General features: G+C 41.3%; 1 protein-coding gene across 1 annotated transcript in view; it reads left to right on the top strand.

Moving 5' to 3' along the window:
* Positions 1–1,515: 1,515 nt before the first annotated feature.
* Positions 1,516–19,295, top strand: part of TRIT1 (tRNA isopentenyltransferase 1) — a 42,599-nt gene continuing 24,819 nt past the window's right edge. The window contains exon 1 of the mRNA XM_036845852.1: positions 1,516–1,680. Coding sequence (XP_036701747.1) covers positions 1,675–1,680 — 6 coding nt within the window. The 5' untranslated portion in view covers positions 1,516–1,674. The remainder of the gene's footprint in view (positions 1,681–19,295) is intronic.

The raw sequence follows: 19,295 nt of genomic DNA, 5'->3' as shown, positions 1-19,295 counted from the left end.
CTGGATTGAGAAAAGGAGGTACAAGGACCCTGGGATACATGTGACTGCAAGGTGTAGGCGGGTCTGCAAGAATGGCCATTATGCCAGGGGTGATCCAAGTGATTGAGAAATGTTTTATTAGGCAGTCATTCAGGGCAGGCCTATCATATTCTCTAACCATCCAGGGGTGATTCCTCTGACCCAAGGGTGATATGACCTGAGAGCTTAGGCAGAGCCAGGTAGTAATCTCAGGAAGAAAGCAATTAAGACTCTTAAACTGGCTAACAAAGGTTAGTAGAATAGGTATTTAGGCACTTTCACACATTACTGAAAATTCCCTCTGCCCTTAGGCTGCTGCTCTAACCTCTTTAGTAAGGCAGAGGGGTCTACTACTTATAATACAAAGTGTTTAACAAATGGTGGTGATTATGTGCCAGGGCGTTGTATGGCAGGCACTTTTCAGGCATACTTCATTTTCTCCTTATGGCAGTCCTGAGAGGTACCTAAGGATGAGAAAACTGAGGCTAAGTGAATTTTGTGCAAGTCACTCAGCTGATAAGTGGCAGAGTGGGATTCGAACCCATGTTCATCTGGTTCCAACGTTCTTTATTTTGGCCACACGCCACATGCAGGATCTAGTTGCCCAACCAGGGATCCAACCCGTGCCGCCTGCAGTAGAGCGCGGAGTCTTAACCACTGGACCGCCAGGGAAATCCCCCATAGCCCTTTTTTAAAGGTTGTGTAGTCTCCAGAATTTTGGTCCTCTCTGGACCTAGTTTTCCCCACCCCCACTTTAATCTGAGGGTTGCTACTATTTTATCCTTTCTGCCTTCCTTATTTTTTCTCTTTGTATGTTGTGGGTTGTTTACTTGCTTGTTTTTTATCTGTTCTCACCCCATCTCTTGCATCCTTTCGCCAAATAGATGAAAAATCTTGTTCTGCCTTCTGACTGTGTCTCAGTTTGAGTTGTTGGATGAAAACATTAGAGCAGCCGCCCTTGCCTGAGAACTGGGTAGATCTGAACCTGGTGAATGCCACACCTCTGAGCTCACTGGCTGTAGCACTAGATATGCAAGCCATTCTCCCCTCTATTAACAATTATTGGGTGTCTGTTCGGTATCAGGTACTGTACTGGAGATACAGTAGTGACCTAGGCAGAATCTGTTCCTTGCCTTTATAGAACTAACAGTCTGGAGAGAAAGTCAGACAATGGACAAGAGGTCAATATATAATTTCATATTGTAATTAGCGCTATGAAGAAAAAGAACTGGGCGCCGTGGAAAAGAGAATAATACGATAGATCTATTTCAGATACGACTGCCATGCCCACTTAAGAGAGGAGGTAGGTGAGGTTCTCACATCAGCAGCTAGTTGATGGCAGTCACAGCGGGAGCTTCTGAGCGTGGGGACCTGAGTCCCTCACCTCCTTCCTCCCTCCGCACCCTCCCTTCAGAGCCCGGGGTCCGCGCAGGCGCACTGACGGTTGCATGGGGACAGCTGCTCCTGCGCAAGCGTTAGACTTCTTTAAGAGGCGGCGGTGGCGGCTGCACGAGCTGTGTCTGCGGGCCTGGGCTCCGGGGCCTAAAACGGACACTGCCTCTTGTAGTAATTCTCGGGGCCCACAGGCACCGCAAATCCACGCTGGCGTTACAGCTAGGCCAGCGGCTCGGTGGCGAGATCGTCAGCGCTGACTCCATGCAGGTATGACAGTGCGGCTGTCCCCAGCCTGGTAAACCGGAGGCCGTGCGTGGCCTCTGGCTGAGTGGATACCCTGTCGCTTGGTGGTAGTGGTTGTGAACCCCGAGGCTTGTGGGGCGGAGGGGGCCGGGCAAGGGCAACCCATTATTTCCTAGGCGCTCACCATATGCCGGACATCGTGCCAGGTGTTCACTGCCATCATCTCATTTACTTCTCACGATATTACTGTTTGGTGTAGGTACTGTTATTATCTCCATTTACCGATGAGGGAATTCACCTAGGGAGGTGAAACGACTATCTCTGTGTCACCAAGCAAATACGTGGAGATGGTATTTGAACCTACAGGTTGACCTATAGGTATCCATTATATACCTTTGAAGGAAAATTATTCCAGAGCGGTTGCTATTTAGAGTTCCCAGCGACACCAGGATAAATCATTTACCATCTACGAGTGTCTGCTGAGGGAATGAGGCAGGGTGGATAGTCAGGAGACCTGGATTCTCCTCCCTCATCTGCCATCGGCCACGTGACCTAAACAGTGTCGGTTTTGGGGGACGTTATTTATCTGTGAAGTGGAGAAAATGCCGCCTACTTCACAGGGCTCTGGTGCTTCATAAGTGAGAACGTGAGTGTTAGAAAGAAGAGCAGGATGGCCTGTCCTGAAAAAGTCCAGGCACTTGGCAAATGCTTTATGATGCTGAGATTTTCAACTTACCGGCTGATAGGAATCAGGAGGCTTTGCCCTCTTCCTTGAGCCACAGGGAGGCCCAGAAGGAGTGTGCACACATCACACCTGGGAGCATTTGTGCTCCGATTGAGGATGGGTGACATTTGGGGTAAATCTCCGATGGAGAAATTACAAGTCAAGAGTTTTCACAGTGTAAATGAGGTGCTCGGTGAAATGCCTGGTGCTGAACCTAGCACCTGATGGGTATTCAGCAAGGACGGGCAGTCCTTCTCCCCACTGTATCCCGTAAACTCTGGGCATGGTTTCCACCCTCATTAGTTCATGTGGTATGACACGACCATCAACACACATCAGATGATTAGGATAATTCAACAAATCTTTGTTCACAACCTCTACTTTGTGCTGGCTTTGAGAGGCAGACTTTAGCTCAAATCCCAGCCTTGCCTTTTCTAAGATATGCAACCTCAGCCTGACCTCTTCATGTCTTCGTTTCTTCTGTAAAATGGGAAGAATAATATCAATAACACGATATTATTGTGATGGTTAAACGAGATTAAATATGTAAAGCACTTAATACAATATCAGGCACATAGTAAGTGCTAAAAATATGATTAGGTGCTATTTTCTGCAAGGCCCTTTTGGAGAGACAAAACTGCAATCCCTATCTTCAAGGAGTTTTAGTCCAGATAAACATGAAACAAAGCAAGTTAATACGTGTTTTTGTTTTTGTTTTTTAATTTTGTTTATTTTTATTTATGGCTGTGTTGGGTCTTCGTTTCTGTGCGAGGGCTTTCTTCAGTTGCGCAAGCGGGGGCCACTCTTCATTGCAGTGCGCAGGCCTCACTGTCGCGGCCTGTCTTGTTGCGGAGCACAGGCTCTAGACGCGCAGGCTCAGTAGTTGTGGCTCACGGGCCTCGTTGCTCTGCAGCATGTGGGATCTCCCCAGACCAGGGCTCGAACCCGTGTCCCCTGCATTGGCAGGCAGATTCTCAACCACTGCGTCACCAGGGAAGCCCCAATACGTGTTTGAAGTGAGTTATTAATGATGCTTTGCAAGGGGCGGGGATGGGAGGTGGGGAGGAGAGAGACTGCAGTGTTAGATGTTATGATAAACCATAGAATTTCTGAGAAGAGAGAAATCAGTGAAAGCTGATATAGTCATGGAAAGCTCTGTGAAAAGGGACTTGAAGGATAGGTGAGTTTTAGATAGATAAAGAAGAAAAGGCATTGTATCAAAGGAGGGAATGTGAATGAAGATTTAGAAGGTGAAATGAGCTTAGTGTGCATGTAAGACAGTGAAAGGAGACTATTTAACAGGTATTGTAGATATTGTGGAATGGGGGATGAGTAACATGATGAAGACTGTGTAAGAAGCATTCATTTGTGAGCAGTTTGCCGATGAATTGGATTTGGGGGTGGGTGGGAGGGGCATACCAAAAAAAAATCCAAGAATGTAGTAATAATAGATCTTTGGCTTGATACTTCCGAGACTTGGGTAATATGGGTTTCAGTAAGATGGCATTTCACTGATAATATCTAAGGTCCATTGCAGTCTTAATGTTCTGTAATTTTGGGCTGGTATGTTAGTGGGAATGAATGGAAGAGAAAGATGTAACATTTTGAAGGTAGTATCATGTTACAGTATGAGTTGGTCACTGATTGTGGAAAGAAGAGAGCAGTGCACACAGTGTGTTTCAGGTTTGTGTGCCTGGGAGAGTATGGTGAGCCTGGAAGTCAGGAAGATCTGGTGGGGCACAGTGGAGGTGGCAGCAGGACATCCATGGGGAAAGTCTAGTGGGTGTGTGAAGAATGCAGCAGGTGTGATCCCACGTTAGGACTCTTACACTCAGAGGTTCCCTCTGCCTGGTGGAATCTCTTCCCCTACATAAGCGTGTGGCTTGCTTCCTCTCTTTGTTCAGGTCTTTACTTAGATGTCATCTTATTGAGGCCTCTGACAATCCTATTTAAAACAACACAACACACTGTTGCTCCCTGTTTCCGGCTCTTCCTCATGTACCACACATAGTCCTTGTCAGGAAAGCATTCTCAATAAAACATCTTAATTTTACAAATGTTTTTAAGTAAATTAGCGGCTTCTAGCGATAAGGATTGGTTATAGCTCTGTAATTGCTGTTATCCATTATTCAGAAATGTTTCTTCACTCATAGCTGTGTACCATAAGGTTGAGCTTGCTAGAGGTCTTGCTCGATATGAAATAGGCCACATCAGTTAGACACTTTGTGCCTTATATAGTGCTGATGATATGGTAGATCCTTAACATTTGATGAAACATTTGTTGACCTGTCTTATCAAAATGGCACATCACGATCCATTTCGATTCTTCCTGTGGTTATAAATAACTAGAATATGAAAATTAAATTTCTTTCATCCTTGGGATGCCGTGAGGATTAATTAATGTGTGAAAAACACTTTGAAGATAATTGAGCTTTCTGAACTGGCAGTAGGTTGTGTTTAATATTCATAACATGGATATATTCCTCTCAGACCCGCTGGAAAACTTTGACCTTTGATTTTTACTTTTCAGTTCAAATAATGAAATAAAGTATCTCTGCCCTATTCACTGTGGGTATACGCAGTTCTTCATTTCTCCCTTTGCTCACCATGCCCCTGGTAGGGTAGTGCTACTCTGCTTGTTTTTTAGCCAATGGAAGGAGATAATGCTTTTCAGTGACTTGAGGTTGACTCAGAAAATTTTCGTAAGCATGTGAACAAATGACATTCTTTTTTTTTTTAAATATATATATATATTTTTAAACGATGAAACACTTTTTTAAAAAATTAATTAATTAATTAATTAATTTTTGGGTGTGTTGGGTCTTCGTTTCTGTGCACGGGCTTTCTCTAGTTGCGGCAAGCGGGGGCCACTCTTCATCACTGTGCGCAGGCCTCTCACTGTCGCGGCCTCTCTTGTTGCGGAGCACAGGCTCCAGACGCGCAGGCTCAGTAGTTGTGGCTCACAGGCCCATTTGCTCCGCGGCATGTGAGATCTTCCCAGACCAGGGCTCGAACCCGTGTCCCCTGCATTGGCAGGCAGATTCTCAACCACTGCGCCACCAGGGAAGCCCCAACAAATGACATTCTTAATGTTGGAGTTAACCAGCTTTTTTTTTTTTTTTTTTTTTAAATTTATTTATTTATTTATTTTTGGCTGTGTTGGGTCTTTGTTGCTGCACACAGGCTTTCTCTAGTTGCAGAGAGCGGGGGCTACTCTTTGTTGCAGAGCACGGGCTCTAGGCGCACGGGCTTCAGTAGTTGTGGTGCTCGGGCTTAGTTGCTCCGCGGCATGTAGGATCTTCCCGGACCAGGGCTCGAACCCATGTCCCCTGCATTGGCAGGCAGATTCTTAGCCACTGCGCCACCAGGGAAGTCTCTAACCAGCTTCTTAAAAGAACTTTTTCAGCTTTAGTTAAATCCACAGGCAGAATAATAACTTAAATTTGAATAGCACTGTTTATAAAATGCTTACATATGCTTTTTTATCCTCACAATATCCTTGTAAGGTAGACATTATTATCACTTCACAGTTAAGGAAACAGGTACAAGGTCTTACAGTAAGTAGCAGACCTGGAGTTGGACATAGGTCTCTACTGTCCATGCTCAGTGCCTGCCTTATCTATACACAAAGTTAGCCCTTTAGATGAGGCAGGAGCTGTGGGATTCAATTATTAAGAGAGTATTTCTTAACTTGTATTACACTCATCCTTCATAGGAGTGTGCTACATTTTGATCAGGATATAAAATGTATTTTAGGATTCATATTGTGGATCTTAGTGTGAATTCATAATGATCTCTCTCAAGTTGAGTGTTGAGCTGAGTGTTGGCCAAGTGATGCATTGCTAGGGGGTTGAAACTTACTGCAGCTGAGATATAATTTAATGTCAGTAATTCGAAGATACCAAAGGCAGTGTTTAGTGGAACAGAGGGAAACTAGGCCTTGTGGAGAGCCTAGACTGAGCAGTAAACTTCCTTGTGACAGCCACGCAGACTAAAGGGGGACCAAATGGAAAGTGGATAATTAGAAAGGTTTTTCAAGTTTCCAGATTGATCTTTCTAAAAACCAGTATTTGAATTTTAATAATCTCTTTTGGAATGCTGCCCAGAATTTTGTATTTCAGAATTGTACCAGTAACTCAGAAAGGATTGTAAAACACTGCCTTAAATCTTAAATTCTCTTGCACCTCATACTTCTTTTGTCATCCCTTTGTCCTACCTTAACTGTAGGGTCATCCCAAGGCAATCCCGGCAGGGCACTTCCCATCCAGGGAAAGTGCTTGTTTTTTGTAAACACTGAAGAAGTAAGTGCTCTAAGTATTGAGGTAGCTTCTTTGAGATAAAACCCCAATGGGGTGTTGAGGGTAGTGTGTCTAGGGTGATAATATTGTCAGGGAACATAGTAGCCAATGACTTGCTTTTGTAGCCATGTGGCACCTAAGGTCCTGCCTGGCCTGTCACTTCTCATTCTTGTGTCAGTGGTCTGTTGAGTGGGAAGTCAGAACTAACTTTCTGAGGGATTACTTGCTTAGGGACTTCTGCTGGGCTCAACTGTGGATTTTTCATGGTAGGTCTGACAAAAGTGAGAAACATTTATGCTTAATTTTCTGAGTTTTCCAAACCCCAGTTTCACAAGTTGTAGAAGCATAAATATTCTCAGCTAGCAGTAAGAGTCTAAATTCAAGGAGGGACAGGTAATACAATCCCTGCTTTCCAGGATGGAAAAACTGAGGTGAAGAAAGATTAAAGAGCAGACTAGAGATCACACTGCGAGACACTTGCACACCTGGGAATTGGATCTGGGTCTTCTAACTCATGTGTAGTGCCTGATATATTGCAGGAAGATGATACTGAAGGTCTTCTTTTCAGTCTGAGTCTTTTTCTTGGCATGTAAATTTAAGGTACAATGCATCGCCTTCAGTGACTGGATGAAACATTGTACTGAGAAATTTGAAGGCACTTGCCAAAAGATGTACAATGGCTGCCTGGAAATACAGACTACCAACTATATGCCAAGAGAAAATAAACAAAGTGTTCTATTTGCGTTTATAGAGAGGAAGTATCTCTAATGCCTTAGTTCTTCAAGTCCTGTGGAGAAGCAGTAGTCATACATAGGAGCACAGTTCCCTTGTGTTTGCCTAAACCTACAAGAGGGGAAGCAAATTATTTTTGGCAGTCTGACTAGTAAGCAGGCTATGTGTCACCTAATAAATGTGGAGTTCTGCCTTCTTTGTCTACTTTGGAACATAATTTAGGAGCAGTGTTTTTTTACCAAAGGACTGTTTGTCTGATAGTGCTCAAGGGAGATCTGGGTTGTATGGGGGAGAGATATGAAAGGAGAGATGGGATAGTGGATCACAGTGGCTTACTAGGACATGAAAATGAAAGCTAGAAAAATCTGTTAACTAGGAGAAATGACGGCTATCCAGAGGCTACTTGCCACAACTTACAGAGGCAGTGTTTTAAAGGACTGAGCTTGAGAGTAGGCCAGAGGAAATCTCAAAATTTTTGACTCATCTAAAAATATATAAATTTCTAGGTCCCTGGGTTCAGATCCGTTGTGAGTGAATTTGGTTTTCCTTTGGCTACAGTATTAAGCTTGGGTGGGTTGTACATATATATTCAGTTTTTTTGCAGCTGTGGGAAGAACTTTAGAGTCAAACCTCCCATGTTATGTAAGGAAAGAGAAGTGACTACTGGCTAAATGGGAAACCATAGGAGAGCACAAATGGGACTTGCAGTTTCAGATTTGTGAGGATGGGGTGCTGCCCTGATGTTTCAGTGCCTGGGGCAGGGTGTTGAAACAGCTCCACTTCAAGTAGGAATATATGTTTGAGGGGTGTAAGTTATTTGGGTATATAGGAATTCACCTATGTGCTCTGCATATACTCTAGTATGGCTTAACTGAACTGGTTGTGGTTTCCTGTATAGTTTGTTGGATTCTTTAGATAAGTTTGAATCAGACCAGGGTCCTGTTTGTCTCCTTACTTACCTTTGGGGCCCTACTTCTGAGCTGGAACTTCACTGCTGCTCCTTCCTCATTGTGGCAGCCAGAGTTCAAGCTCTTACCACTGTACCATGAATAATAATAATACTGAAAATAATAACAATAATAAAATATATGTCAGGCAGTGTTCTAGAAGTTTGACATATATTATCTCATTTAATATCCTCACCACAACCTTATTAGGTAGGCCCTATTATTATCTCACCCCTACCAAAAATTACTTTCTTGAACCCTCATCTCTGTCTCTATCTGGGGTAATTTTTCCCCCCCGGGGGACACTTGGCAATCTCTGGAGACGTTTCTGGTTGTAACAAATGGAAAGGTGGGTTCCTGGCGTCTAGTGGGTAGAGGCCAGGAGTGCTGCAGAACATCCTGCTATGCATAAAACAGCTCCCAACAGAGGATTATCTGGCCCAAAATATCAATATATTGTACTGAGGCTGAGAAACCCTGTTCTACATTACTGTTAGTTTTTAAATTTTGAAGTAGTTATAAGATTTACATAAGAGTTTCAAAGATAGTACAGAGAGTTCTTGTATATTCTTCACCCAGCTTCTTCTAAAATTAACATATCATCATGGCACATTTATCAAAACTAAGAGATTGACATTGGCACAATACTGTTAACTAAACTGTAGACTTTATTTGGATTTTACCAGTTTTTCTACTAATGTCCCTTTTCTGTTTCAGGATCCAATGTAGGATACCATATTGCATTTAGTCCTCATGTCTGCTTGTCTCCAATCTGTGACAGATTTCTCGGTCTTTCCTTGTCTTTCATGACCTTGCTACTTTTTGAAGTGTACTGGTCAGCTGTTTTGTAGATTGTCTCTCAATTTGGGTTTGTCTGATGGTTTCACATGATTATGAATTTTGAGAAGGCATACCGCAGAGGTGAGGTACCTTTCTCATTGCATCATATCAGGGTATAATGTCAGCATGATTTAACATCAACTGGTGATGTTAACCTTGATCATTTGGTTTAGGTTGTGTCTGCCAGCTTCCTCTACTGTAAAGTTAAATCTTTTTCTTTTCATTTTTTAAAATTTATTTATTTATTTTTGGCTGTATCATGTGACATGTGGGATCTTAGTTCCTTGACCAGGGATTGAACCTGCGCCCCCTGCGGTGGAAGCTCGGAGTCTTAACCACTGGACCCCTGGGGAAGTCCCTATTTTTCCTTTCTATACGCTCTTGGAAATGAGTTGCTAAGTCCATCCCACATTGAAGGGGAGGGGATTTAAGCTCCACACCCTGAAGCGAGGAGTATCAAAGAATTTGTGGGCATATGATAAAAGCACCACAGTAATTAATATTTTAGGGGAGATGCTTGAGGCAATGCAGATATCTTGTTTTTACTTAAAGTTTCACCTCCTAATTTTAACATTTATCAATGAATCTTTCCTGCTATAATTATTGTGGTAATTTCCTTCATTCCTCCTACTTCTGTTTTACTTTATTTTATTTTTAATTATGTGTATGTTTTGGGTCTTTATTTTATTTATTTATTTATGTATTTATTTATTTGGCTGTGTTGGGTCTTTTTTAAAAAATAAATTTATTATCTTTTTATTTTTGGCTGTGTTGGGTCTTCATTGCTGCGCACGGGCTTTCTCTAGTTGCGGCAAGCAGCGGCTACTCTTCGTTGCGGTGCGTGGCCTTCTTACTGAGGTGGCTTCTCTTGTTGCAGAGCATGGGCTCTAGGCGCATGGGCTTCAGTAGTTGTAGCGCGCGGGCTCAGTAGTTGTGGCTTGCGGGCTCTAGAATGCAGGCTCAGTAGTTGTGGCACACACGCTTAGTTTCTCCGCAGCATGTGGGATCTTCCCGGACCAGGGATCAAACCCGTGTCCCTTGCATTGGCAGGAGGATTCTTAATCACTGCGCCACCAGGGAAGTCCTCCTACTTTTATTAATTGAAATTCTTTTGCAGAGATTTGTCCTCTCTCCCCTATTTACTTACATCAGTAGGGATATTTATTTTATTTCTTGGGTTATAATCCAGTACTAAGTTATTTATTTTATTGCTCAGATTATTTCAACTTGGTTATTGGGTGCTCTTTCATGTTGACTCCTGTGTCCTTTGGCATGCCCCATATTTGTTTGTTTAGCACTTCCTTTCTGGCACTACAAGATGCTTTCAACTTACATTTGTCCTGCTCCAGTCCTAGAATCATCCATTTCTCCAAGGAGCCCTGGTTCCTTTTCATTTTTATTTTTAAAATTTATTTATTTATTTTTGTCTGTGTTGGATCTTCGTTGCTGCATGCGAGTTTTCTCTAGTTGCGGCAAGCGGGCGCTACTCTTCCTTGTGATGCATGGGCTTCTCATTGCTGTGACTTCTCTTGTTATGGAGCACAGGCCCTAGGCGCACAGGCTTCAGTAGTTGTGGCATGCGGGCTTCAGTAGTTGTGGATCGCGGGCTCCAGAGCACAGGCTCAGTAGTAGTGGCGCACGGGCTTAGTTGCTCCGCGGCATGTGGGATCTTCCAGGACCAGGGCTTGAACCCGTGTCCCCTGCATTGGCAGGCGGATTCTTAACCGCTGCGCCACCAAGGCAGCCCTGGAAGGCAGATTCTTAACCACTGTGCCACCAGGGAAGTCCCCCTGGTTCCTTTTTTTGGTGAATGGTATTTAGATACCAAGAGCTGGGTGCTAAGTGTGCTTGTTGCTAGGAAACATATGTATATACGCTAATTCATGTATACACAAATATCTATATTTATTTCTGTATCTATCTGTATGTATATTAAAATAAACATGAATTTATACTGATATCTCTGACTCTGCTCCACCACAGGGTTTATATTAATCTTCCCTTCTTGCTTATTTGTGACTTCTTTCTCAGAGTAATGAACCTGGCTCTCCTTCTCTACAAATATTTTCTTATTTGTACAACCTGTGAAGTAGTTTAAGTAGTTAATACTGTGAGAACAAATTTACCAACTACAGTATAATGTTTGTGTTCAGTTCTTTTTGTTCATTTTAGCCATATAGTATCTAGTCATAACATTGTTTTACAAAGTTACTTAGGTCAGCTCCTCCCCACCCCCCCTCCAGTGAGGTTATGTCACACATTTGTAGTATAATTAGATTCATTTATTGCAGTCTGCGTTCTGTCCTGGTTCTTCAGACATTCTGGTTATTATTTTTTTTAATTTGCATACAGTAGGGTGCATTCATTGTTGTGCACAGTTCTGTGGGTTTTTACAAATGGAGAGAGTCAGGTATCCACCATCACAGTACCATACTGAACACTTCCATCACTCTAAAAATTGCCTTATGTGGCCTCTTTGTAGTCAACTCCTCTACCTACACCAATTTTTGGCAACCACTGATCTGTTTTCTGTCCCTATAGTTTTGCCTTTTCCAGAAGGTCACATACATGGAGTCATACAACATGCAGCCTTTGGGGTCTGACTTTTTTCACTTAGCAAAATACATTTAAATTCTTCAGTGTTGTTGCATGAGTCCATTTCTCTTTGTTGAGTATTATTCCATTGTACGTAATATGTTCATTGACCTATGAAAGACCATCTGAGTGTCAAGTTTTTAGTAGCTGTAAAGAAAGCTATTATAAACATAGCTAGTGGTTTAACTTTATAGGAAACTACTAAACTATTTTCCAAAATGACTGTACCATTTTGCATTCCTACCAGCAGTGAATGAGAATTTCTGTTTCTTTGTATTCTTTCCAGCATTTGGTATTGTTGTTGTTTTTATTTTTTTTTATTTTTTATTTTTTGTTGTTGTTGTTTTTAATTTTAGCAGTTCTAATAGGTGTGTACTGGTATCTGTGGTGGTTAATTTGCATTCCCCTAAAGGTTAATGATGTTGAGCATCTTTTCACATGCTTATTTACTATCTGTATATCTTTGGTGAAGTGTCTGTCAGATCTTTTGGGGGGGGGCTGTCTTATTGTTGAATTTTAAGAGTTGTTTTCATATATTCTGTATACAAATCCTTTATATAGACATGTTACTTGCAAATATTTTCTTCTAATCTGTATCTTATTTTTTCATTCTCTTCACAGTGTCTTTCACAGAAGAAAATTTTACATTTTCATTAAGTCCAGTTTATCTATTTTTTCTTTTATGAATTGTGGCTTTGGTGTCATATCTTAAAAACTCATTGCCAGGGAATTCCCTGGCAGACCAGTGGTTAGGACTCAGCGCTTTCACTGCCATGGCCCCACGTTCAATCCCTGGTCTGGGAACTAAGATCCCGCAAGCAGTGCGCCGTGGCCAAAAGAAAGCAAAAAACACAACTCATTGCCAAACCCAAGGTCATGCTGATTTTTCTCCTATTTTTTAAAAAAGAAGTTTTTTATATATATATTTATATATATTATATATATTTATATATATATTTAAATATATATATATGAGTTTTATAGCTTTTCATTTTACATTTAGGCCTGTGATCTGTTTTGAGTGAATTTTTATATAAGGTGTAAGATACGTATGAATGTCCAGTTGTACCAGCTCTGATTTTGAAAGACTGTCCTTTCTCCACTGAATTGCCTTTGCACCTTTGTCAAAGACCAGTTGACTATATTTGTGTGGGTCTACTTCTGGGACCTCTAATCTGTTGCATTGACCTGTGTGTCTGTTCTTTTGCCAGTATTGCATTGTCTTTAGTTACTGTAGCTTTATAATAAGTCTTGAAATTTGATAGTGTAAGCTGTCCGACTTTCTACATTATTGTTTTTAATCTCTGTGTAGTATTCCATTTTATGGGTGTATCATAATTTACTTAACCAGGTTTCTGCTGAAGGACATTTAGTAGGTTTAGTTTTTTGGTTTTTTGTTTTTTTGCTATAATAAATGATGCTGAGATGAACATCTTTGCACAAACATCTCTGCATTTGTGTGATTCTCTCTTCAGGGTAAATTTCTGGAATGGGATTGCTGGGTGAGAGGCTGTACATGTTACTTTCTTCTTCTTCCAGTTTTCTAAGAGCTTTATTAGAGTATATACTTTTTTTTTTAAGATTTTTTTGTTTGTTTGATGTGGACCATTTTTAAAGTCTTTATTGAATTTGTTACAATATAGCTTCTGTTTTATGTTTTGGTTTTCTGGCCTTGAGGCATGTGGAATCTTAGCTCCCTGACCAGGGATCGAACCCGCACCCCCTGCACTGGAAGGCAAAGTCTTAACTACTGGACTGCCAGGAAGTCCCAAGAGTATATGCTTCCTTTATATTATTTTTCTTATTGAGGTTAAATTCACATAACATTAACCATTTTAAAATGAAGAATTCAGGGACTTCCCTGGACAGGGGGCACGGGTTCGATCCCTGGTCGGGGAACTAAGATCCCAAATGCTGTGCGGCATAGCCAAAAAAAAAAAAAAAAAAAAAAAAAGAACGATTCATTGGCACTTAGTACATTCACAGTGTTGTACAACAACTACTACTTCTATCTAGTTCCAAAACATTTCCATCACCACAAAAGAAAACTCCGTACTCATTAAGCCACTATTTTGAGTTTCCCCTCCCCCCCAGCCCCTGACAGCCACAAGTCTGCTTTTAGTTTCTATAGATTTTACCTGTTCTGGATATTTCATAGAAATGGGATCATACAATATGTGACCTTTTATGTCTGTCTTCTTTCACTTACATTGGTTGTAACGTGTATTAGTGCTTCATTCCATGCTTGAATAATATTCCATTGTATGTATTCATCACAGTTTGTCCATCTGTTGATGAACATTAGCACCTTTAGGATATTGTGAATAGTGCTGCTATGAACATATGTGTAATGTATTTGAGTATGTTTTAAATTATTTTGGGTATATACCTAGGAGTGGAATTGCTGGGTCATATGGTAATTCTGTGTTTAACTTTTTGAGAAATTGCCAAACTGTTTTACACAGTGGCTACATCATTTTACATTCCCACCATCAATGTATGAGGACACCAATTTCTCCACATCTTCTCCAACACTTATTTACCTTAAAAAAAAAAAAAAAAGTTATAGCTATCCTAGTGGGTGTGAAAGTGGTATCTCATTGTGGTTTGGATTTACATTTCCCTAGTGACTAATGGGCATCTTTTCATGTGTTTGTTGGCCATTTATTTATCTTCTTTGGAGAAATGTCTGTTCAGGTCCTTTACTTATTTTTAAATTGGGTCCCTTGTCTTTTTGTTTGAGCTGCACACATTACATTTTGATACATACTGCCAGACTGCTTTCAAGAAAGTTTGTAGGGGTAGTATGTCTATTTCCCTGTACCCTTGCAATTCTGTGTGTTATCAATCTTTTCATTGTTGTCAGTCTGGTAGACAAGAAATGGATTTCATTTAAATTTCATTTCTGAGGTAAATTGTCTCTTTAAGGGTGCATTGGCCATTTGTGTTTTTCTTTTTTGAATTTCCTGTTCAATACCTATTATGCCTACTTATGTATAATGTTTTTCATTTTTGTGTTTATCGATTTGTAAGAGCATTTTGTGTAATGTGAGTTTTAACCCTTTGTCCAGTCTCATGAGTTGGAAATATTTTTTCAGTTGGTCATTTGTCTTTTGACTTGTATGAATTTTTTTTGCCATATTAAGGTTTTTTTGTTTTTTGTTTTTAACATCTTTATTGGCGTATAATTGCTTTACAGTGGTGTGTTAGTTTCTGCTGTATAACAAAGTGAATCAGCTATACATATACATATATCCCCATATCTCCTCCCTCTTGCGTCTCCCTCCCACCCTCCCTATCCCACCCCTCTAGGTGGACACAGAGCACTGAGCTGATCTCCCTGTGCTATGTGGCTGCTTCCCACTAGCTATCTATTTTACGTTTGGTAGTGTAAATATGTCCATACCACTCTGTCACTTTGTCCCAGCTTACCCTTCCCCCTCCCCGTGTCCTCAAGTCCATTCTCTACATCTGCATCTTCATTCCTGTCCTGCCCCTAGGTTCTTCCCAAAAAAAAAAAAAGGTTTTTAATTTGTATATTCTTATACGCTTTTTAGGAGTACAAGTTAGTTTTAATATTCTTTTAGAAAGAGTTGACATCTGAAGTTTATAATCCATTGAACTGTTGGAATTTACAGATGTGAATAAAAGGTGTTGTTGATTCTCTAGTGTGAATGAAGATATATACAGGGCCTCCTTGCCTTCACTGTGCATGTTGCTCTCCCCTTGGAGTCTCCTACATATTTGTGTAGGTAGATGCAGATTAAACATGGGATCTTGCATTGTCCAGGCTTACTTAGGTCTGAATACCTTTGGTTAGCTACCCAGTTTCCTTGCTCTCTCTCTCTGTTGTTTTTTTTTTAATGTCTTGCTGCCTAGCACAATACTTATAACAATGGTTTTTACCTTCAGCTGCACATTGGAATCACCTAGAGAGCATTAAAAAAATACTGATGCCTAGGCTTATAGTATTCAATAAATACCTGTTGATTCAGATTAGATGATTTGCCTAACTCTTCAGGTGCCAGTATTCTCTCCTAATTTATAGTCAGTCTTTAAGGTTTTCATTTAGCCCACTTATTTAGCCTGGTAGGTAGTTTTATTTACTGGGAAAACTGGGTTTTAGTCCCAGCTTTGCTACTAACTCACTGTATATATAACTTTGGAAAGTTACTGCCCCTCTCTGGGCTTTAATTTCCTCTTTGGATATGTTAGGGAGGGGAAACTGATTGGATTAGATCAGGGATTGGCAGACTTATTAAAGTCCAGATAGTAAATATTTTAGGCTTTGTGGGCCATACAGTGTCTGTTTGTTTCAGTGTCTAAAGCTCCTTTCAGCTCTCGTATTTTGTGGTTCTCTCCTTTCAAACCCTAGTCAGGGAACTTACCTCAAAGAGCCAAGGAAAATCTTATTTAACCACCAGCAATTAAATATAGGTAATACCAAGCATTTGTGTGCTGCTTACCATCTGCCTGGCACAGTTCCAAACATTTTACATATATTAACTCTGATCCTCAGAATGACCCAGTGAGGAGTATAGATGCTGTTATTATCCCCATTTTACAGAGGCAAACTTGAGGTAAAGGAAAATTAGATACTTAAATAACCTGCCAGATGAAGGCTACAACCGGGCTGCAGAGCCAGATTTGCACCTGGATTTTCTGGTTCTATTATGCTATACTCCTCTCCCTAATTTAGACATACACCTCCAAATAATGGAGCATCTCAGCTATTATACTCTATCATAGCTATCCGAGAAAATATCACTGAAACCATCAAAAGTGGGCCAATCTTGAGGCTGTAAAGATGGCCACAAAATAGAAACTTTATCATTAACTTTGTTTTTTTCTCTTAAAGTAGCCCTTTTGTTTCTGTCTCAGCATTGTAGTCACATGGCATTGTCTGTGTGCATATTTCTAGCTTTCTGTCACACTTACGCTGAACCCCTTCAAGGTTCTCAAGAGTATGGTAGCTGTATTCTCCTCAGCTTCTTGAATTTAATTCCACCTCAGTAGGAATTCATTACTTTAAGCAGGCAAACAGACCAGAGTCAAATGACGATAAAACTTCTACTGATAAGAGGCAGCAGAAACAGCTTGGGTTATAGGCAGAGCATCTAGGCTTTAGTCCTCCCTCCACTACCATCAACTTTATGGCCAGGGGAGCTCTCTGAGCCTCAGTATTCTCCACATAAAATTTAGGTGATAAGACTGGTTACGTTATCTCTGAATTTACTTATATCCATGCTTCATCAGTGTTTGCAGGTGGACTTTTTTTTTTTAACGTTTTGCTTTTTTTTTTTAAATTTTGTATTTATTTTATTTCTTTCTTTCTGGCTGCGTCGGGTCTTAGTTGAGGCACACGGGAACTTTTCGTTGCAGCACGCGGTCTCTTCGTTGGCAGCGCTTGGGCTTCTCTCTAGTAGTGGTTTGCGGGTTTTCTCTCTCTAGTTGTGGCGCACGGGCTCCAGGGCGCGTGGGCCCTGTAGTTGTGGTGCGTGGGCTCTACAGTTTGCGGCAGGTGGGCTCTCTCGTTGAGGCGCGCGAGCTCAGTAGTTCTGGTGCATGGGCTTAGTTGCCCGCAGTATGTGGGATGTTAGTTCCCTAACCAAGGAGTGAACCTGTGTCCCCTGCATTGGAAGGCGGATTCTTTACCTCTGGACCACCAGGGAAGTCCCGTGCAGGTGGACTTCTAAGCAGCCACAGCATAGGCTCTGCATTGCAAAGTGTCTCATTTAAACTTACAAGTATGTGCTAATTTTGCATTCTCTGTTCTTATCTGTCTATATTTATTCAGATGTACAAGTGTTTCAAATTCTTGTTGCCACCAAGTAATTGATGCTCTGGAAGAATACATCACATACATATTATGTATGCACTTTTTTTTGTGGCTGTGCTGCGAGGCTTGTGGGATCTCAGTTCCTTGAACAGGAATTGAACCCAGGTCACAGCAGTAAAAGCCCAGAATCCTAACCACTAGGCCACCAGGGAACTTGCTGTGTGCACTTCTTTTTTTTTTTTTTTTTTTTTAATTTAGTTTTATTTTAATTTATTTTATTTTTGGCTGCATTGGCTCTTTGTTGCCATGCGTGGGCTTTCTCTAGTTGCAGCGAGTGGGGGCTACTCTTCGTTGTGGTGGGCAGGCTTCTCATTGCAGTGGCTTCTCTTGTTGCGGAACACGGGCTCTAGGCGCGAGGGCTTCAGTAGTTGTGGCTTACGGGCTCTAGAGTGCAGGCTCAGTAGTTGTGGTGCACGGGCTTAGTTGCTCCACGGCATGTGGATCTTCCTGGACCAGGGATCGAACGTGTGTCCCCTGCATTGGCAGGCGGACCACTGCGCCACCAGGGAAGCCCTGTGTGCACTTCTTAATTTGATAAGCATAGCTTTATGTGATTCTAATCCCTTTTCCTTTGAAGAGAGATAGCCATAAGAAAATAAAAGTCATGATTGGCACTATAAATTCCAAACCACTCCTTTTACCAGACTGACTGAACAGGTCAAGGTACTGGTTCTCCTGCTTTCTGGGCATCTTAATCTGGCTGTTTATTCAACGTGTCTGCATTTGTATCTCTGCTAAACAAAGCTAAAAGGAGTAGTTGCCTGCCATGATGTTCCTGCAGCTAATTCATTGTTTCCAATGTAGTAAAGTGTAAATTTTTTAAAAAGGTATCCTTTTATTAAAGAAAAGTTAGCCAAGAGACTGACTTTTTCTGTACTCTTCAACATCTCTTCAGTTGAATAACCAAATTCAAATTCCTTTAATCAAAAAGGAAAATCAACTTTCTGGCGAGTGTTAACATCTTTAAAAAAAAATAAATTTTCCTTTTATCCTCCTACGCCAAAACTTTTCCTGAAGCTTGGACTATTAGAACTAGAAGGGATGTTAGATATGAGGAACTTGCGGTTCCAGAAATGAAAACTCACTTTCCAAAGTCACAAAGCTGATTTGTACAGAGCAGAGATTAGCAACATAGTAGGAAAAGGACACTGATTGTGAAGTCAGAAGGCATGGATTCAAAGTTTGTCTCTGCCACTAACTAGCTGTGTGACTTCAGGCAGGTTACCTAATGTGTCTACGTTTCTATTTCCTCACTGGTGAAATGAGGCAACATAATTTCATAGGGTGTGAAACTCTTAGCATGAGATCTAGCACTCTGTACCTCTGGCACAGAGTACTAATAGAGTATATTCCATGTATTAGACACTGTACCAGGTGCTGAGACTAGAGATAAAATACAGTCTTCCCTCCGAACTTGTAGTCTAGTGGGGGAGATCAAAATACTTCACATGTACAAGAAGTTCTGTGATAGAGGTAAATACAGGGTAATGTGGAAGCCTGGAGGACAAGCATGAATGGGGGAGGACTGGGGAGAGATCTCAAGGCAGGCTTTCATTAGAGGTGGTGCTAGGCTTTCATTAGAGGTGGTGCTAAAGAGTTGGGGGCTGCATGAAGCCATATTTTCATTTTAGAAAGATCACCGGCTGCAGTGTGGACTAAATTGG

The sequence above is a fragment of the Balaenoptera musculus genome, chromosome 1 (genome assembly GCF_009873245.2).
Source record: "Balaenoptera musculus isolate JJ_BM4_2016_0621 chromosome 1, mBalMus1.pri.v3, whole genome shotgun sequence".
Classification (NCBI taxonomy): Eukaryota; Metazoa; Chordata; class Mammalia; order Artiodactyla; family Balaenopteridae; genus Balaenoptera; species Balaenoptera musculus.
This window is presented reverse-complemented; position numbering and strand designations above follow the sequence as displayed.